The sequence below is a fragment of the Pan paniscus genome, chromosome 11, assembly GCF_029289425.2.
Source record: "Pan paniscus chromosome 11, NHGRI_mPanPan1-v2.0_pri, whole genome shotgun sequence".
NCBI classification, from domain to species: domain Eukaryota; kingdom Metazoa; phylum Chordata; class Mammalia; order Primates; family Hominidae; genus Pan; species Pan paniscus.
The window spans coordinates 14,335,438-14,357,428 of NC_073260.2; the positions used below are offsets into that span (position 1 = coordinate 14,335,438).

Genomic DNA, 21,991 nt, shown 5'->3' on the forward strand with positions numbered 1-21,991 from the left:
CACTTTGGATGGCTAAGATGGGAAGATTGCTTGCGGCCAGGAGTTCAAGACCAGCCTGGGAAACGTAGCAAGACCCGATTTCTACAAAAAATAAAAATAAAAAAATTACCCAGGCATAGTGGCACATACCTGCAATCCTAGTTACTCAGGAAGCTGAGGTGAGAGGATTGCTTGAGCCCAGGAGTTTGAGGCTGCAGTGATTTATGATGGTGCCACTGCACTTCAGCCTGGGAAATAGGGCAAGACTGTCTCTTTTAAATAAGTAAACCCTTCAAAGATGTAAGATAGACAGAGAAAGATAATGAGACAGCTACTAAGGGAAAGAAATGTGTACGTGTATACGCATTTCTTATTTGTATACTGTGTGTATATTTAAAGGTAGAAAGTATTATTGAGAATAGAGGTTTACTCTGATGAAAGAAAGGAACGATTCAGGAAAATATAAAAATCACAAACTTATATATACCTAATAACGTAGCATTATGATAAAGCAAAGTGTTTTTTTAAAGTGGGGAAATTAATGATCTGATGTACATGGGAATTTTTGATATATGATATTTAATAATTTATATATCAAGAAGACAAGAAATTATAAGATTTGAGTAACAATTAAGTTTGTTCCAGTGTACCTAAAATTGTGTGCAACAGTATATGTGTTATTTTCAAACTTATATGAAAATCTGTGAAATTAACTGATACTTGCCACAACACAAGTTTAATACAAGGTTCAATAAAGTGTGTGTTGTCTAACCATGGTACGATTTCATTAAAAACAAAAATAAAACATAATTTAAAAAAATCAGTAGCTGCATTTGCAGGCCAGCTACTCAGAAGGCTGAGGCAAGAGGATTCCTTGAACCCAGGAGTTCAAGTCCAGTCGGGCAACATAACAAGACTCCATCTCTTAAACAAAAAAAAAATCAATAAGTTTGTCAATCAATAGACACATTTCTAAGTAACTCATGGTCGAAAGAATTTTTTTTAAATTTTATTATGGAAAATGTTGAACATACACACAAAAAAATACACTGTTGTAAGGCTATTATTTGTGATGTAGGATATGGAAAGCAGGAGGAAATGTCAGGTTTGAATTGATGATTGGTAAGTGTAAAGTGTTATGTGTGAACAGATAAAATATATTGTAAGGGGCATTTGATAAGTTAAAGGATGCACGTTGTTACTCCTAGCAATCACTTAAAGAACAATAACAAAGAAGTAGTATAACTAGGAAGCCAATAGATGATATAAAATGGAACACTAAAAAATATTTGATTAACCGAAGAGAAAGCACAACAGGAACAACAGAGGAACATAGCAAGAGAAGGAGCAAGTAGGAAACAAATAGCAAGGTGGTAGATATAAACCTAGCCAAAGCAATAATGACATTAAATGTAATTGGTCTAAAAACATCAAGTAAAAGGCACAGAGATAGTCAAAGTGGACAGAAAATCAGGACCTAAGTATATACTGCCCACAAAACGTGAATTTGGATTAAAAGCCACAGATAGTTGAAAGAAGATGAAAAAAGATATACAAACAATAAGCATGAAAAAGCTGACTTGATTATACTAATAGCAGAAAAATGAGATTTTAAGACAGTGTTCTTCCTGGAATCCTTTTCACCTCATATTTTCCTGCCTGTAGTCTTCCACGCTTCGTTGTATTCTTAACTTAAACATTTACTACTTTCTTTAGGAAGCCTTTTCTCACCCAAGATCTAGTCCTGTGGGCACAAATAGCATTCTTTATTTCTCCTATCATTATATTATTCCGTTGTGTTGTAAGCATTTATCTCTCTCCTGTATATTTTAAGTTCTTTTCTGTCTGTAAGATCTTTGAAGAAGGGAATATCTCTAGTTTTTTACAATTGTGCTTTTAGCAATTAACGTAGTATCTGATGCACCTAAGTTCTCAATAAATACTTGTTAAATGAATGAATATATGAGTAAACAACTTAATAAATCAGTAAGAAATATTTTAAAAAGACTGTATGCTTATATGTGGAAATGTTTATAATTGTGCAAAAAAGGAGGGAAAGAGTTTTAAAAGCTATCAGAAAATTAAAAAAATCAAAAAGCATTCTTTTTTAATCTAATGAGTAATTTTTCATTTATCTTCCATAGACCTGAGTTGGTAGTTAAGAAGTTACGATATTATGCAAGATTTATAGTAGTTTGTCTTCTTCTCAACAAAATGGATGTTGTAAAGGATCTGGTAAAGGTAAATACACTTTAAATAGTTCAAATTCTAATATCTAGTTGTATATGGATGATCTTATTTTTAAAAAACAGATTTTAGGTTAAAATAATTTTGATATATCAATAATTACAATATTCAAAGTATAGTAACTTCTGACAAGGGTAATGATAAAAAAATTATCCAACTCTTTTCATGTTACAAATACACTAATCTGAGATAATTATCTTGATTCCTTGCTTTTGTCCTTTCTGCATGTTTTACATTTCAAAGCCCATCAGTGGATGGCTGGGAATGCAAACAAACAAAAATTCTTAGTTTAAGAGAAAATAATTGAAATGTTATGTCAAGAAAAAGTACATAATGCTTTACAAAGGCCTTGCAAATGATTTTCGTTTTCCCACCACTTTAGAGTGTCTGCATAAAGTCTCTCCTTCATTAACTGAGGTGATTAAGAGTTAACTGTCTTCAGACCCACTTAATACCTGTAATCATTGCATATTAAATTCTGATTGCACTCTGTACTCAATAGTTTCAATGGCATACTTAATTTTGTATCAAGTATAACATGCCAGTTGGTTTTTTGGGTTTTGTGGGGGTTGTTTTTTTTTTCTTTTTTTTTTTGAGACAAGGTCTCGCTCTGTCATCCAGCTGGAGTACAGTGGCATGATCTTGTCTCACTGCAACCTCTGCCTCCTGGGCTCAAGCAGTCCTCCCACCTTAGCCTCCTGAGTAGCTGGAATCATAGGCTCAAGCCACCACTCCTAGCTAATTTTTGTGTTTTTTGTAGAGACAGGGTTTCACCATGTTGCCCAGGCTGGTCTCAAACTCATGAGTTCAAGCAATCCGCCAGCCTTGGCCTCCCGAAGTGCTGGGATTACAGGCATGAGTCACCGTGCCCAACTCAACATGCCAGTTTTGACAAGGCCACCAGAAATAGCTCTCTGTTCTCCTTTTCTACCTTCCTTTATACCCAGTTACCATTAAAAATATTTCCAAAAACCATATAATACAAATCCAAATAAAGTCAGGAAGTATTTTTAGAAATATATAATTTTTTGTAGTGGTAGGGTCTCACTATGTTGCCTAGGCTGGCCTCGAAATCTTGGCCTCAAATGATCCTCCCACCTTGACCTCCCAAAGGGCTGGGATTACAGGTATGAGATACTGCATCCAGCCTCATTTTTTTTTATTGTTAAAATTTTTGAATTTCTCTTTTCTGATTCTTTCATTAATGAATTCATTGCTCATGTAGTACTGATAGGAAATAGATCTCTGTAAAGACTTTATTTGATGGGTGTTATTCTGAAGTTTGTACTTTTGAAGAAAATTTATTTAGTTTTCATCTTTGTTTTTGGTTATAATCAGGACTGTGTATTGCTAATAATCAAATTTTGTAAGTATGTCGGTTTCTGTCAGGAATATGGTCCTATATGGCTGTGTGTTTTTATGGGTTTTTTAATAACCTTTTTTGTGATGTTTTTAAAATCAGGAATTGTCAGATGAAATTGAAGATTATACTCACCGATTTAATACTGAAGATCAAGTGGAATGGAACTTGGTGCTTCAAGAAGTAGCAGCTTTCATTGAGGTCAGTTTTTGATAAGAAAAATCATAATTATTGATAAATAAATGACCATGTAGTTTATGTTTTTATTGTGTGTATATGTCAAGAAGAAGGAATAGCTTACTCTATTGATATTTAGTCTTGGCCATTCATTAAGTTCTTATTGCTTTTTTCTTTAGGCGGATCCTGTAATGGTATTAAATGATGATAATACCATTGTTATCACATCGAATCGCCTTGCTGAAACAGGAGCCCCATTGCTGGAACAGGGCATGATTGTGGGACAGTTGTCTCTGGCTGACGCACTCATTATTGGTAATTGTAATAATCAGGTAAAGAATTGTGAAGGAATTATGCTTAAAATTCACTGTGAAAAATAGTGCTATTGATGATCACAGAATTATTTTCTTATAAATATCCTAACATCCTCTTATGAGGAAATTGCTGATTAAATTATGCTGTGTGCATATATGGACTATATTACAGATATTTAAATAGCTTAGAAAGAATTTTTAATAACATAGGAAGATACTCGTGATACAGTAAATGAAAATAAACTTGCCATGGAGCCAGGAAGCAGAATTGTTTCATATATGTTAGAAAGTCTATATGTATGCACACAGGAAAAAGACGAGGAAGAAATGTTACAACTATCTAAGTTTTATCTCCAAATAACCAAATTATAGGGGATTTTTATTTTATTTTTTACAACATTCTAAAGTTTCCAAAATTTCTGACCTGGCACAGTGGCTCACACCTGGAATCTCAGCACTTTGGGAAGCCCAGGTGGTTAGATCACCTGAGGTCAGGAGTTCAAGACCAGCCTGGCCAACATGGCGAAGCCCCATCTCTACTACAAAATGCAAAAATTAGCCAGCCATGGTGGCATGCTCCTGTAATCCCAGCTACTCGGGAGGCTGAGGCAAGAGAATCACTTGAACCTGGGAGGCGGAGGTTGGAGTGAGCCAAGATCACGCCACTGTACTCCAGCCTGGGCGACAGAGTGAGACTCTGTCTCAAAAATTAATAATAAAGTTTCCAAAATGTATATGTCCTACTTTCCAATCGAGCAAAAAGGGGCGAGGAGTTGGTGTTTTTTGTGGTTTTTTTTTTTTTTTTGAGACGGAGTCTTGCTTTGTCACTCAGGTGGGAGTGCAGTGGCACGATTTTGGCTCACTGCAACCTCCATCTCCCAGGTTCAAGCGATTCTCCTGCCTCTCAGCCTCCCAAGTAGCTGGGATTACAGGCACATACCACCACACCCGGCTAATTTTTGTATATTTAGTAGAGACGGCATCATCATGTTGGCCAGGCTGGTCTTGAACTCCTGACCTCAAGTGATCCTCCTGCCTCAGCCTCCCAAAGTGTTGGGATTACAGGTGTGAGCCACCGCACTTGGCCAGGAGTTGTTTTTGCGTAAATTTGTCAAAAGTGAATTTCAAATGTTTTTTCATGACAGAGTAGCACCATGATGATGAGATTTAGTGTACTAGGAATGAAATTTACTGGAAATTACACCAGTGAATACATTTTTCTAGATGTGTTTTTTATGCAAGTTTAATTTTGGATCCTATCCTAGCATCTATCAATCACTTTTGTTATTGTTAAATTTTTCTGGTATTTCTCCATTTTTGGCTTTTATGACCATTATTTTGCAAATGTCTACAACGTTTTTGAAATTATAGTATGAATATACTAAATGGAAATATTTTGAAACATTTATGGTTTGTATAGTTATACTATCTTAAGGCTTGGTATTTTTCTCACTTTTTTTTAATTCAAAGAAAATTTTTCTAATCAGAAAAATATAAATTAAAACCAAATGAGATATCACCAACCTAGATGACTAAAAACAAAAGAGACCAAGAAACTGATAATAGCGTATCCTGGCAACTAGTACAAGAACTGAGTATTTCATACTATGTGGAAATAGAAACTGATAGATTTACTTTAGAAAAGTGGCAGGCATTATCTAGTACAGCTCCATATGTGCACACTCTATGACCAAGCATTTCCAGTATTTTCTTATTGATCTGTAAGAGTTCTGAATATATTCTACATGAAAGTCCTTTGTCAGATTTATGTATTGAACTATCTTCTCCTACTCTTGTCTTGCCTTTTACTCTCTTCTGATATCTTCTCTCTTTTTCTCCTTTTCTTTAAACATCTGTTAAAATATTTATTAGTATCTACTCTATGCCAGACGCCCCTGTTCCAGATACTGAGATTCCAGTGAACAGAAGTCCTTAATTTTAATGTAGTCTAATTTATAATTTTTTTCCTTTCTGATATTAGCTTTTTTGTGTCCTATTTTGAGAAATCATTGCTTACCTTACCTTTCATATTTAGATCTATGATCTCTTTGGGATTTATTTTAGTGTGAAGTATGGGTCAGATTTTCTTTCTGGATTTCCAGTAGACCTAGCACCATTTACTAAAAAGACCATCTTTTCCCTGCCACACTGCAGTATCACTTTTATCATAAATCTGATGTTCAAATATATTTGAGTCTGATTCTGTTCCTTTGGTCTGTATGTCTATTATGCTGATACTTCTGACTTCATTATTATGGCATTTTAATAGGCCTCGATATATTGTAGTAAATGAAATACTGATTTTTTCTAATTTTTTCTCTTACATTGATTCTGATTCTTATTTTTATTTCCTTCTTCCTATTTTGAATTCAATTTGCTTAGATAACTGACATTTATTTATTTATTTATTTATTTATTTATTGAGACAGAGTCTTGCTCTGTCTCCTAGGCTGGAGTGCAGTGGTGCAATCTCAGCTCACTGCAACTTCTGCCTCCCGGGTTCAAGCGATTCTCCTGCCTCAGCTTTCCAAGTAGATGGGACTACAGGTGCGTGCCACCACGCCCGGTTAATTTTTTGTATTTTTTTTTTGTATTTATTATTTTATTATTTTATTTTATTTTATTATTATTATACTTTAAGTTTTAGGGTACATGTGCACAATGTGCAGGTTAGTTACATATGTATACATGTGCCATGCTGGTGTGCTGCACCCATTAACTCGTCTTTTACCATTAGGTATATCTCCTAAAGCTATCCCTCCCCCCTCCCCCTGCCCCACAACAGTCCCCAGAGTGTGATGTTCCCCTTCCTGTGTCCATGTGTTCTCATTGTTCAATTCCCACCTATGAGTGAGAAGATGCGGTGTTTGGCTTTTTGTTCTTGCGATAGTTTACTGAGAATGATGATTTCCAATTTCATCCATGTCCCTACAAAGGACATGAACTCATCCTTTTTTATGGCTGCATAGTATTCCATGGTGTATATGTGCCACATTTTCTTAATCCAGTCTATCATTGTTGGACATTTGGGTTGATTCCAAGTCTTTGCTATTGTGAATAGTGGCGCAATAAACATATGTGTGCATGTGTCTTTATAGCAGCATGATTTGTAGTCCTTTGGGTATATACCCAGTAATGGGATGGCTGGGTCAAATGGTATTTCTAGTTCTAGATCCCTGAGGAATCGCCACACTGACTTCCACAATGGTTGAACTAGTTTACAGTCCCACCAACAGTGTAAAAGTGTTCCTATTTCTCCACATCCTCTCCAGCACCTATTTCCTGACTTTTTAATGATTGCCATTCTAACTGGTATGAGATGGTATCTCATTGTGATTTTGATTTGCATTTCTCTGATGGCCAGTGATGGTGAGCATTTTTTCATGTGTTTTTTGGCTGCATAAATGTCTTCTTTTGAGAAGTGTCTGTTCATGTCCTTCACCCACTTTTTGATAGGGTTGTTTGTTTTTTTCTTGTAAATTTGTTGGAGTTCATTGTAGATTCTGGATATTAGCCCTTTGTCAGATGAGTAGGTTGCGAACATTTTCTCCCATCTTGTAGGTTGCCTGTTCACTCTGATGATAGTTTCTTTTGCTGTGCAGAAGCTCTTTAGTTTAATTAGATCCCATTTGTCAATTTTGGCTTTTGTTGCCATTGCTTTTGGTGTTTTAGACATGAAGTCCTTGCCCATGCCTATGTCCTGAATGGTAATGCCTAGGTTTTCTTCTAGGGTTTTTATGGTTTTAGGTCTAACGTTTAAGTCTTTAATCCATCTTGAATTAATTTTTGTATAAGGTGTAAGGAAGGGATCCAGTTTCAGCTTTGTACATATGGCTAGCCAGTTTTCCCAGCACCATTTATTAAATAGGGAATCCTTTCTCCATTTCTTGTTTTTGTCAGGTTTGTCAAAGATCAGATAGTTGTAGATACGCGGCGTTATTTCTGAGGGCTCTGTTCTGTTCCATTGGTCTATATCTCTGTTTTGGTACCAGTACCATGCTGTTTTGGTTACTGTAGCCTTGTAGTATAGTTTGAAGTCAGGTAGCGTGATGCCTCCAGCTTTGTTCTTTTGGCTTAGGATTGACTTGGCGATGCGGGCCCTTTTTTGGTTCCATATGAACTTTAAAGTAGTTTTTTCCAATTCTGTGAAGAAAGTCATTGGTAGCTTGATGGGGATGGCATTGAATCTATAAATTACCTTGGGCAGTATGGCCATTTTCACAATATTGATTCTTCCTACCCATGAGCATGGAATGTTCTTCCATTTGTTTGTATCCTCTTTTATTTCATTGAGCAGTGGTTTGTAGCTCTTCTTGAAGAGGTCCTTCACATCCCTTGTAAGTTGGATTCCTAGGTATTTTATTCTCTTTGAAGCAATTGTGAATGGGAGTTCATTCATGATTTGGCTCTCTGTTTGTCTGTTATTGGTGTATAAGAATGCTTGTGATTTTTGTACATTGATTTTTGTATCCTGAGACTTTGCTGAAGTTGCTTATCAGCTTAAGGAGATTTGGGGCTGAGACAGTGGGGTTTTCTAGATATACAATCATGTTGTCTGCAAACAGGGACAATTTGACTTCCTCTTTTCTTAATTGAATACCCTTTATTTCCTTCTCCTGCCTAATTGCCCTGGCCAGAACTTCCAACACTATGTTGAATAGGAGTGGTGAGAGAGGGCATCCCTGTCTTGTGCCAGTTTTCAAAGGGAATGCTTCCAGTTTTGCCCATTCAGTATGATATTGGCTGTGGGTTTGTCATAGATAGCTCTTATTATTTTGAGATACGTGCCATCAATACCTAATTTATTGAGAGTTTTTAGCATGAAGCGTTGTTGAATTTTGTCAAAGGCCTTTTCTGCATCTATTGAGATAATCATGTGGTTTTTGTCTTTGGTTCTGTTTATATGCTAGATTACATTTATTGATTTGCATATATTGAACCAGCCTTGCATCCCAGGGATGAAGCCCACTTGATCATGGTGGATAAGCTTTTTGATGTGCTGCTGGATTCGGTTTGCCAGTATTTTATTGAGGATTTTTGCATCAATGTTCATCAAGGATATTGATCTAAAATTCTCTTTTTTGGTTGTGTCTCTGCCAGGCTTTGGTATCAGGATGATGCTGGCCTCATAAAATGAGTTAGGGAGGATTCCCTCTTTTTCTATTGATTGGAATAGTTTCAGAAGGAATGGTACCAGTTCCTCCTTGTACCTCTGGTAGAATTCGGCTGTGAATCCATCTGGTCCTGGACTCTTTTTGGTTGGTAAGCTATTGATTATTGCCACAATTTCAGAGCCTGTTACTGGTCTATTCAGAGATTCAACTTCTTCCTGGTTTAGTCTTGGGAAGGTGTATGTGTTGAGGAATTTATCCATTTCTTCTAGATTTTCTAGTTTATTTGCGTAGAGGTGTTTATAGTATTCTCTGATGGTAGTTTGTATTTCTGTGGGATCGGTGGTGATATCCCCTTTATCATTTTTTATTGCGTCTATTTGATTCTTCTCTCTTTTCTTCTTCATTAGTCTTGCTAGCAGTCTATCAATTTTGTTGATCCTTTCAAAAAACCAGCTCCTGGATTCATTAATTTTTTGAAGGGTTTTTTGTGTCTCTATTTCCTTCAGTTCTGCTCTGATTTTAGTTATTTCTTGCCTTCTGCTAGCTTTTGAATGTGTTTGCTCTTGCTTTTCTAGTTCTTTTAATTGTGATGTTAGGGTGTCAATTTTGGATCTTTCCTGCTTTCTCTTGTGGGCATTTAGTGCTATAAATTTCCCTCTACACACTGCTTTGAATGTGTCTCAGAGATTCTGGTATGTTGTGTCTTTGTTCTCATTGGTTTTAAAGAACATCTTTATTTCTGCCTTCATTTCGTTATGTACCCAGTAGTCATTCAGGAGCAGGTTGTTCAGTTTCCATGTAGTTGAGTGGTTTTGAGTGAGTTTCTTAATCCTGAGTTCTAGTTTGATTGCACTGTGGTCTGAGAGACAGTTTGTTATAATTTCTGATCTTTTACGTTTGCTGAGGAGAGCTTTACTTCCAACTATGTGGTCAATTTTGGCATAGGTGTGGTGTGGTGCTGAAAAGAATGTATATTCAGTTGATTTGGGGTGGAGAGTTCTGTAGATGTCTATTAGGTCTGCTTGGTGCAGAGCTGAGTTCAATTCCTGGGTATCCTTGTTAACTTTCTGTCTTGTTGATCTGTCTAATGTTGACAGTGGGCTGTTAAAGTCACCCATTATTATTGTGTGGGAGTCTAAGTCTCTTTGTAGGTCACTCAGGACTTGCTTTATGAATCTGGGTGCTCTTGTATTGGGTGCATATATATTTAGGCTAGTTAGCTCTTGTTGAATTGATCCCTTTACCATTATGTAATGGCCTTCTTTGTCTCTTTTGATTTTTGTTGGTTTAAAGTCTGTTTTATCAGAGACTAGGATTGCAACCCCTGCCTTTTTTTGTTTTCCATTTGCTTGGTAGATCTTCCTCCATCCTTTTATTTTGAGCCTATGTGTGTCTCTGCACGTGAGATGGGTTTCCTGAATACAGCACACTGATGGGTCTTGACTCTTTATCCAATTTGCCAGTCTGTGTCTTTTAATTGGAGCATTTAGTCCATTTACATTTAAAGTTAATATTGTTATGTGTGAATTTGATCCTGTCATTATGATGTTAGCTGGTTATTTTGCTCATTAGTTGATGCAGTTTCTTCCTAGCCTCAATGGTCTTTGCAATTTGGCATGATTTTGCAGTGGCTGGTACCGGTTGTTCCTTTCCATGTTTAGTGCTTCCTTCAGGAGCTCTTGTAGGGCAGGCCTGGTGGTGACAAAATCTCTCAGCATTTGCTTGTCTGTAAAGGATTTTATTTCTCCTTCACTTAGGAAGCTTAGTTTGGCTGGATATGAAATTCTGGGTTGAAAATTCTTCTCTTTAAGAATGTTGAATATTGGCCCCCACTCTCTTCTGGCTTGTAGAGTTTCTGCCAAGAGATCCGCTGTTAGTCTGATGGGCTTCCCTTTGTGGGTAACCCGACCTTTCTCTCTGGCTGCCCTTAACATTTTTTCCTGCATTTCAACTTTGGTAAATCTGACAATTATGTGTCTTGGAGTTGCTCTTCTCGAGGAATATCTTTGTGGCATTCTCTGTATTTCCTGAATCTGAATGTTGGCCTGCCTTGCTAGATTGGGGAAGTTCTCCTGGATAATATCCTGGAGAGTGTTTTCCAACTTGGTTCTGTTCTCCCTGTCACTTTCAGATACACCAATCAGACGTAGATTTGGTCTTTTCACATAGTCCCATATTTCTTGGAGTCCCATATTTCTTTGTTTGTTTCTTTTTATTCTTTTTTCTCTAAACTTCCCTTCTCGCTTCATTTTATTCATTTCATCTTTCATCACTGATACCCTTTCTTCCAGTTGATCGCATCGGCTCTTGAGGCTTCTGCATTCTTCACGTAGTTCTCGAGCCTTGGCTTTCAGCTCCATCAGCTCCTTTAAGCACTTCTCTGTATTGGTTATTCTAGTTATACATTCGTCTAAATTTTTTTCAAAGTTTTCAACTTCTTTGCCTTTGGTTTGGATTTCCTCCTGTAGCTTGGAGTAGTTTGATCGTCTGAAGCCTTCTTCTCTCAACTCGTCAAAGTCATTCTCCGTCCAGCTTTGTTCCGTTGCTGGTGAGGAGCCGTGTTCCTTTGGAGGAGGAGAGGCGCTCTGCTTTTTAGAGTTTCCAGTTTTTCTGCTCTGTTTTTTCCCCATCTTTGTGGTTTTATCTACTTTTGGTCTTTGATGGTGATGTACAGGTGGGTTTTTGGTGTGGATGTCCCTTCTGTTTGTTAGTTTTCCTTCTAACAGACAGGACCCTCAGCTGCAGGTCTGTTGGAGTTTGCTAGAGGTCCACTCCAGACCCTGTTTGCCTGGGTACCAGCAGCAGTGGCTGCAGAACAGCGGATTTTCATGAACCGCGAATGCTGCTGTCTGATGTTCCCCTGGAAGTTTTGTCTCAGAGGAGTACCTGGCCATGTGAGGTGTCAGTCTGCCCCTACTTGGGGGGTGCCTCCCAGTTAGGCTGCTCGGGGGTCGGGGTCAGGGACCCACTTGAGGAGCCAGTCTGCCCATTCTCAGATCTCAAGCTGTGTGCTGGGAGAACCACTGCTCTCTTCAAAGCTGTCAGACAGGGACATTTAAGTCTGCAAAGGTTACTGCTGTCTTTTTGTTTGTCTGTGCCCTGCCCCCAGAGGTGGAGCCTACAGAGGCAGGCAGGCCTCCTTGAGCCGTGGTGGGCTCCACCCAGTTCGAGCTTCCTGGCTGCTTTGTTTATCTAAGCAAGCCTGGGCAATGACGGGCGCCCCTCCCCCAGCCTCGCTGCTGCCTTGCAGTTTGATCTCAGACTGCTGTGCTAGCAATCAGCGAGACTCCGTGGGCGTAGGACCCTCCAAGCCAGGTGCGGGATATAATCTCCTGGTGTGCCGTTTTTTAAGCCCATCGGAAAAGCATAGTATTGGGGTGGGAGTGACCACATTTTCCAGGTGCCGTCTGTCATCCCTTTCTTTGACTAGGAAAGGGAACTCCCTGACCCCTTGCGCTTCCCGAGTGAGGCAATGCCTTCCCCTGCTTCGGCTCGCGCACGGTGCGCTGCATCCACTGTCCTGCGCCCACTGCGCGCTCCCTAGTGAGATGAACCCGGTACCTCAGATGGAAATGCAGAAATCACCCGTCTTCTGCGTTGCTTACGCTGGGAGCTGTAGACCGGAGCTGTTCCTATTCGGCCATCTTGGCTCCTCCAATTTTTTGTATTTTTAGTAGAGACAGGGTTTCACCGTGTTAACCAGAATGGTCTTGATCTCCTGACCACGTGATCTGCCCACCTTGGCCTCCCAAAGTGCTGGGATTACAGGTTGCCACCTCGCCTGGCCAACTGACTTTATTTTTATTTTTGAGACATAGTCTCGCTCTGTCCCTCAGGCTGGAGTACAGTGGTGTGATCTTGACTCACTGCCACCTCTGGCTCCTGGGTTCTAGTGATTTTCCTGCCTCAGCCTCCTGAGTAGCTGGCATTACAGGCATATGCCACCACAGTGGCCCAGCTAATTTTTGTATTTTTAGTAGAGACAGGGTTTCGCCATGTTTGCCAGGCTGGTCTCAAATTCCCAGCCTCAGGTGATCTGCCCCCAGCTTGGCCTCCCAAAGTGTTGGGATTACAGGTGTGAGCCACTATGCTCTTTTTCCTCTTCTAATATAAAAATCCCTGGGCTGGGCGTGGTGACTCATGCCTTTGGGCATGGTGGCTCATGCGCTTTGGGAGGCAAAGTGGGGCAGATCGCCTGAGGGTCAGGAGTTCTAGACCAGCCTGGCCAACATGGCAAAATCTGATCTCTAGTTAAAATACAAAAATTAGTCAGGCATGGTGGCATGTGCCTATAATTCCAGCTACTTGGGAGGCTGAGGCAGGAGAATTGCTTGGACCCAGGAGGCAGAGGCTGCAGTGAGCCAAGATTGCACCACTGCACTGCAGCCTGGGCAACAGAAGAAGACTCCATCTCTAAATAAATAAATAAAATAAAAATCCAAAGCTGTAAAATTCTCTTTAAGCATTACTTTAATTTTCTTCTACATATTTTGATATTTTGTATTTTTTCCAATCCTGCTTCTTCTATAATATTTTATATTTTCTTTCAGTTGAATGTATTTTCTAATTTCTTTTTTAACTCTTACTGACAGTATATTGCACATCTCCACCTTGAGTTTGATAATTTTTTTTCAGCACTTTGAAGATTTAATTTCATTATCTTCTCTCATTTCTGTTGAGAAATTGTCTGTTAGATTTATTAGTCACATATTATATCCACTTAAGGAAATGTTTCTTTCCTCTGTGTGTTTTTAAGATTTTCTCACTTTCTTTGATTCTTTGCAGTTTTACTATGTTATATTCAGGTGCAGTTTTCTTTATTTATCCTGCTTGAGGTTCACAGAGTTTCTTGAATCTATGGGTTTATGTCTTTCATCTATTTTGAAATATGGTTATTATGTCTCTGAATATTGTTTCCCTTCTGTTCTTTCTCTGCTCCACTTCTAGGACTCAGTTACATGTTTGTAGACCCTTTCACAGTGCCACGTGTGTCTGTTATATTCTTTTCTGTATTTTTCATCATTTTTTCCTCTCTAGGTTTAAGTTAGTCTGTTTTCTGTGGACTTCTTTTCCATTTCACTAACCATGTCTTCTGATGTGTTTAATCTGCTATTTAACCTTTTATTAAGTTCCATATTTCACATATTGTCTTTCTTAGCTCTGGATTTTTCCATTTGATTCTTGTTTTATAGATTAAATTTTTTTTTCCTAGCCTGGGCAGCATGATGAAACCCCATTTCTACAAAAAATACAAATATCAGGCCAGGCGGTGGCTCATGCCTGTAATCCCATTACTTTGGGAGGCCTAGCTGGGTAGATCACTTGAGGTTAGGAGTTCGAGACCAGCCTGGCCAACACGGTGAAACCCTGTCTCTACTAAAAATAAGCCAGGCATGGTGGCTCATGCCTGTGATCCCAGCTACTTGGGAGACTGAGGCAGGAGGATCACTTGAACTCTGGAGGCAGAGGTTGCAATGAGACAAATTCGTGCCACTGCACTCCAGCCTGGGTGACAGAGTGAGACTCTGTCTCAAAAAGAAAAAAATAAAGGGCCGGGCACGGTGGCTCACGCCTGTAATCCCTGAACTTTGGGAGGCTGAGGCGGGCAGATCACAAGGTCAGGAGATCGAGACCATCCTGGCTAACAAGGTGAAACCCTGTCTCTACTAAAAATACAAAAAATTAGCCGGGCATGGTGGCGGGCGCCTGTAGTCCCAGCTACTCATGAGGCTGAGGCAGGAGAATGGCGTGAACCCGGGAGGTGGAGCTTACAGTGAGCAGAGATCGTGCCACTGCACTCCAGCCTGGGCGACAGAGCGAGACTCCGTCTCAAAAAAAAAAAAAAGAAAAAGAAAAAGAACTAAAAAACAAACCTTAGCTGGATGTTCGTCATGTGCCTCTAATCCCAGCTGCTTGGGAGACTGAGGTGGAAGAATCACTTGAGCCCGGGAGGTCAAGGCTGCAGTGAGCCATGATTGTGCCACACACTTCAACCTGGGTGACAGAAGCAGACCCTGTCTTTAAAAATTTTTTTTTTTTTTCTTTTTAGAGACAGTATCTGGCTCTGTCATGCAGGTGGGAGTGCAGTGGCACAGTCATGGCTCACTGTAGCCTTGACCTCCCAGGCTGAAGTGATCTTCCTGCCTCAGCCTTCCAAAAATGTTTATGTTTTATAGAGATGGGGTGTTGCTGTATTGCCAAGGCTGGTCTCAAACTCCTGGCCTCAAGCAGTCCTTCTGCCCTGGCCTCCCAAATGTTGGGATTATAGGCATGAACCACGGCACCTGGCCCTTTTGTATTTTTTAGTAGATTTTAATTCTCTGGCAGAATTCTCTATTTCTTCATTTGTGTTCTACCATGTCTATTTTGTTGATCACACTTAGTAGTTATTTTAAAGTCCTTTTCTGCTAACTATACTCTCTAGTTATGCTAACTACAAGTGTGTTGGTCTGTTCTATTGCTTGTTTCTCACTTTTAAAATTATCATATTATCTTAATATTTATAATTACTATATATCTGATAATTTGCTTGCATATTAATTTATAATCAAATCCCCAGCATTCTCTTTCTTTTCTTTTTGTTTTGAGACAGTCTTGCTCTGTCGCCCAGGCTGGCATGCAGTGGCATGATCTCGGCTCACTGCAACTTCTGCCTCCCTGGTTCAGTTGATTCTCCCACCACAAACTCCCCAGTAGCCAGGACTACAGGCACGCCCTACGCGCCCAGCTAATTTTTGTATTTGTTAGTAGAGATGGGGTCTCACCATGTTGGCCAGGCTTGTCTCAAACTCCTGACCTTAGGTGATTCACCTGCCTCAGTCTCCCAAAGTGCTGGGATTACAGGTGCGAGCCAGCACGCCTGACCTCAGTTTTTACATTTCATTTATTGTATTTTTTATTTTTAAAAGTATAGGTCAGGTGCAGTGGCTCACGCCTGTAATCCCCACACTTTGGGAGGCCAAGGCGGGCAGATTACGAGGTCAGGAGTTCAATACCAGCCAGACCAATATGGTGAAACCCCATCTCTACTAAAAATACAAAAATTAGCCAGGCGTGGTGGCGTGCACCTGTAGTCCTAGCTACTCAGGAGGCTGAGGCAGGAGAATCACTTGAACCCGGGAGGCAGAGGTTGCAGTGAGCCGAGATTGCGCCACTGCACTCCAGCCTGGGTGACAGAGCGAGACTCCGTCTCGAATGAATGAATGAATGTATTAGGTTATTTTCTACATATTCCTTTGATTGGCTTAATCATGATTTTAATTACTTCTATTTAAGCATATGAAGCTAACTTTTTTTTTTTTAAGAGACCGGGGATGGGGGCGTGCATCTCACTATGTTGCCCCTTCTTTAATCCCTGCCTCTTGGCTGGTCTCCAGCTCCTGGCCTCAAATGATCCTCCCACCTTGGCCCTCCAAAGTGCTGGGATTACAGGTGTGAGCTGCCACACCTAGACTTTTGCATGTTATGTATGATGTTTGTATCATCCTGTTTCTGTTTGCTGAATCAGGTGTGCCTTTTTTCTTCATGTGTTTTATGATTTTTGTTTCTGAGTCTTCTTTGATGTAATTCTGTCAGCTAGAATTCTGTAAGACCTGAATTGAGGATGCCTTCTTCCAATGAAGATCTGCATTGTTTTTTCCCTCAAAACTTGGGGGCACTATCAGTTTTTGTTCTTTTTAAGTGAAAAACCTTATAGATTTTTCAGCCATGCAAGTAATGTTAATTCAGATTCTCAAACCACATGAGAATCAGCATATGGCCATGAATTCTTGGGGGAGACTTTTCTTGATCTCTTCTCAGAACAAAGGCTAAGGTAGAGTTTCCTTCATGTTTATGTCTCTGGAGCAGATTTGTTTCTAGTGTTCTCCTCTGAGGCCATATCTTTTTGTGCATCCAGTTTTATTTGGGCATAGGTATATGTGTGGGAGGGGCCATCTTCCAACCAACCAACCAGTTCTTAGCCAGGAGCCCCATGCTACCCTTACTATAGGAAAACAAGGCATTAGTGCCCACTTATCTCCTTAAACCTCTTCCCCTTCTTTAATCCCCGTCTCTTGGCTGGGCGCAGTGGCTTATGCCTGTAATCCCAGCACTTTGGGAGGACAAGGCTGGTGGGTCATCTGAGGTCAGGAGTTCAAGACCAGCCTAACCAACATGGTGAAACCCCGTCTCTACTAAAAATACAAAATTAGCCGGGCATGGTGGCACATGCCTGTAATCCCAGCTACTCAGGATGCTGAGGCAAGAGACTCACTTGAACCTGGGAGGCGGAGGTTGCAGTGAGCCGAGATTGCGCCATTGCACTCCAGCCCGAGTGACAGAGCGAAACTCACATACATACACACGCACATATGTATATTAAATGAGTTAAATGTTTGAAAGTGTAATTAGTAATCTTCATAAACTTATTCTCATCTTAACTAAATAATTCCTCTTTTTTTATTTGATAGAAACATGTTCTTTAAAAAATTCTCATCTGTTTTATTATTATGTGTGTTCCTGAAGTTCTATATAAGTATTACTGAAATTGGAAAAGGATACAGACTTAAATATTGTGTAGTGCCAAAATGTATGGAAGAAATTACTATAAAATATGGATCATAGGCTGGGCGCGGTAGCTCATGCCTGTGATCCCAGCCCTTTGGGAGGCTGAGGCAGGAGGATCATCTGAGGTCGGGAGTTCAAGACCAGCCTGACCAACATGGAGAAACCCCATCTCTACTAAAAATACAAAATTAGCCTGGTGTGGTGGTGCATGCCCTTAATCCCAGCTACTCTGGAGGCTGAGGCAGGAGAATCGTTTGAACCCGGGAGGAGGAGGTTGCGTTGAGCCGAGATCACGCCATTGCACTCCAGCCTGGGTGACAAGAACGAAGCTCCATCTCAAAAAAAAAATATATATATATATATATATATGTATATATATATGTGTATATATATATGTGTATATATATATGTGTATATATATATGTGTGTGTATATATGTGTATATATATGTGTATATATATGTGTGTGTATATATATATATGGATCACAGTTGTATTTCAGCATTGCTAATTCATCAAAAGTTAGCTCTTTTTTCTCATGTAGCAAGGATTACTATCAAACTTCTGTGTATAGAATTTGGGCTGAAAAGTCAGGAATCGTGGCTTATGCCTGTATTCCTAGCACTTTGGGAGGCTGAGGTGGGCAGATGACTTGAGGTCAGGAATTTGAGACCAGCCTGGCCAACATGGTGAAACCCCATCTCGGTTAAAAATACAAAAATTAGCCAGGTGTTGTGGCACACGCCTGTAATCCCAGCTACTCCAGAGACTGAGGCAGGAGAATCGCTTGAACACGGGAGGCAGATGTTGCAGTGAGCTGAGATTGTGCCACTGCACTCCAGCCTGGGCAACAGAGCAAGACTCTTGTCTCAAAAAAAAAAAAAAAGAGAGAATTTGGGCTGGAGATCCTTGTGGTGTTAGTGAAAAACTTGCCCCTCACATAGCACACTACCTACACGTGTGAATTCATCCACCAGTCTGTGGAGGTTAACATGTTTGTAGAACCTAATATAGTCTCTGTGATGCTGCTGCTTTATTTTTTTTGAGACAGAGTCTTTCTCTGTTACCCAGGCTGGAATACGATGGTGCGATTTCGGCTCATTGCAACCTCCGCCTCCTGGGTTCAAGCGATTCTTCTGCCTCAGCCTCCTATGTAGCTGGGATTACAGGCATCCACCACCACACCCGGCTAATTTTTGTATTTTTAATAGAGATGGGGTTTCACCATGTTGGCCAGGCTGGTCTCAAACTCCTGACCTCAGGTGATCCACCTGCCTTGGCCTCCCAAAGTGCTGGGATTATAGGCGTGAGCCACCATGCATGGCCCCCTGTGTTTCTGTAACTACTTAAAAAAACAAAACCTGAGGAAGTTTATTGATCAGTAGACATGTATATGGCTGGAGAGGTATGTGATAAAGCAAATATAAAAAATGCTTATTATAGGATCTAGATGATGAACATATGGATGTCACTGTAGAATTCTTCCAGTCTTTCCATCGCTTGAAAATTTCTGTAATGAAATATTAGAGAAAAAGGTACCCAAAGCCCTGAAGTACATGTGAAAGTCACAACTAGTAACGTGATAAAAGTCTTTAAAGTCTGCGTGTTGCATTAAGGCTAGGTTGTGTTTTTGTTTTTTTTTTTTCTTGCAGGTTAAGTTCAGTGAACTAACTGTTGACATGTTCCGGATGTTACAAGCTCTGGAAAGGGAGCCAATGAATTTAGCTTCCCAGATGAATAAACCAGGAATGCAGGTAATTTCCTCTTTTACATTTGCAAGTTTGGTAACCCTCTGGCTGCTTCTCTCCTGTTGGAACGCTGATTATTCAACAGATACTACAGCCTTGAATAAAGAATTCACTTGATGAGACATGGAGAAATAGATAATCACAGTAAGACTGAGTGTGAAAATAAGACTTCCTTGATAAGGGCTAGTGAAAATAGACATTGATAATTCATTTGTCAAATGCAGCTTTTATGTATAATGTTTTCTGTGTGTAAATATAGGAATCAGCTGACAAGCCTACTAGACGAGAAAACCCCCACAAGTATCTGCTCTACAAACCAACCTTCAGCCAGCTATATACCTTCTTAGCAGCGTCTTTTAAGGTATGTGTGATCCAGTACTTTTTACTATGAGGTGAAAGTGTGCCCTAACTAAAATCTAAGAGTCATTCTTTTGAAAAAATACTTAAGAGTTTAGGTAAAATATAAAAATGAAAAACTGCCTTTAGAGTAATGATCCTGATAATAGATATTTTTGTTTTGTTTTGTTTCTTTTTTTTTTTTTTTTGTACTCCTGGTAAGCTGTGAAATAGCTGTTTGGGAATGAAAATTGCTTATGGTGTTGTGATTATTCCCATCATTAATTAATGATAATAGTGGTTCTCCTTCCTCCAGTTTTTTATTACTCAGTGATTTTAGGTGTAACAATGCAGAACTGGCCGGGGGTGGTGGCTCACTCCTGTAATCCCAGCACTTTGGGAGGCCAAGCCAGGTGGATCACCTGAGGTCAGGAGTTCAAGAACAGCTTGACCAACATGGAGAAACCCCATCTCTACTAAAAGAATACAAAATTAGCCGGGTGTGGTGGCACATGCCTGTAATCCCAGCTGCTTGGGAGGCTGAGGCAGGAGAATTACTTGAACCCGGGAGGCGGAGGCTGCGGTGAGCCGAGATCGCACCATTGCACTCCAGCCTGGGCAACAAGAGTGAAACTCTGTCTCAAAAAAAAAAACAAACAAAAAAAAACAGACTGAAAAACAAAAGCAGAGTGTCTAGGCTTCTTATATACTCAAGGAGCTCTATGAAACATTTAGATCATCTGAAAGAACTGTGAGAAATAGGAGAATTCTTCCCAAAGTCTATGTAGAGAAAGCCACAGAAGGGACTTTGTCTTGTAGCCATGTAGTCAGGATCTTTACTTCTCCATTCAAGTTTTCGGAGAATATTCTCCAAATGATGGGGTTTTTGAAGCAGAGAATGTCTTTGCAACTTTTGACAATATAGATTAATAATGAATCTCTGCCGTGTATATAGTTTTAAAGTCAGGACCAAGAAGAGCGTTTCTTCTGTTGGAAAAGACAACAGTGCATTCTTACTTATTTCACAACTTTAAGATGTCATGAACTTTAAATAAAACCATGTTGTTTATCCTTGCTTGTTGTTTTGTGTGTGTGATTTTCTTTCATTTCAGGAGCTGCCTGCCAATAGCGTGCTTCTGATTTACCTGTCGGCCACTGGCGTTTTCCCCACAGGTCGTTCTGATAGTGAAGGTACAATAAAGGAATGCTCCCTGTTGTGAGCAGGGCTTGAATTCTCTTTATTTTCTACAAGACGATGGCCCGTAGCCCACAGACCATCTCAGCCTTTCTAGACAGACTTCCAAATTTGAAACCTGGTCTATTTGTTGATTGGTAATTTTGTAGATACCCCAGTCTGTCATATTTTCTGAAATGTTATATGTCAAAGCCCATAAATCATCAGAAAATTCATATATTAAATGCTTGCTTCACTATCAAATGTATCAAAAGCATAATATGTAAATACATTTAGATATACGTAAGGAGTTTGGTGTTTCAAAGTTGAAAAGGATGATGGAATAACCAAGCCTAATGATCTATTTCACATCATTGAATTTTTCTGAGCTTTCAGTGCATTGGGGAATCCGGTCAATGGCTACATGATGGCTGAAAGTCTTTGTAGAAATCAGTGTACTTTCGTAACTGTGAAAGTTCAAGCCCTTGTCATGATTTTGTTTTCTGTCCTTTATTTTGTTTTATGGATTCAATCTGTAGAATATCGGGATGCTGTTTCAGAATAAAAACGTAACACTGTCCAGAACATATGAGTCCAGAAATTGGTCAGAATAGATAAGTAACTTGGATGTAAATAAGATAATTAAATATTTGCCTGGGCAATAGAAAAAAAAATTCTTAACATCCTTAACATTTTCCTCTTCATTTGTTTGTTGAAATTTGCATTCCTTTATAAAATGCATGTCCTTGCCATCTTCCTTGCATGACCTACAGATTCTCTTAAAATGTTAAAATGAAAACAAATCTCTTTAGCCTTTTCATTGCAGTGATTTTTTTAAGAAATGAAATATAATACAACATTAAAAGTAATGTAAAATCTTAAACTACTTTAGTTTTTTGTAATAATGTTAGTACTTTTATTTATAATTATCTGTATGTCTCATATACTGTTAAATCAAGTTTTCTTGGTTTCCGCTTAACATACCGACTTCTTTAC

The 21,991-nt window shown here is 39.4% G+C and overlaps 1 protein-coding gene across 10 annotated transcripts in view; it reads left to right on the forward strand.

Moving 5' to 3' along the window:
• SCAI (suppressor of cancer cell invasion) overlaps nt 1-21,991 on the forward strand; it is a 201,378-nt gene that overhangs the window by 121,020 nt on the left and 58,367 nt on the right. For 8 of the 10 annotated variants that reach the window (XR_010109088.1, XR_004664336.3, XR_004664338.3 and 5 more), the window contains 6 exons: nt 2,124-2,220; nt 3,689-3,787; nt 3,943-4,095; nt 19,390-19,491; nt 19,745-19,846; nt 20,934-21,012. Coding sequence is in view for 6 of the 10 variants with exons in the window: in XM_055117612.2 (XP_054973587.1) it covers nt 2,124-2,220; nt 3,689-3,787; nt 3,943-4,095; nt 19,390-19,491; nt 19,745-19,846; nt 20,934-21,012 (632 nt within the window). In the remaining 4 variants the exon portion in view is untranslated. The remainder of the gene's footprint in view (nt 1-2,123; nt 2,221-3,688; nt 3,788-3,942; nt 4,096-19,389; nt 19,492-19,744; nt 19,847-20,933; nt 21,013-21,991) is intronic. The other 2 variants (XM_034929041.3, XM_063594211.1) reach the window with 1 other exon arrangement.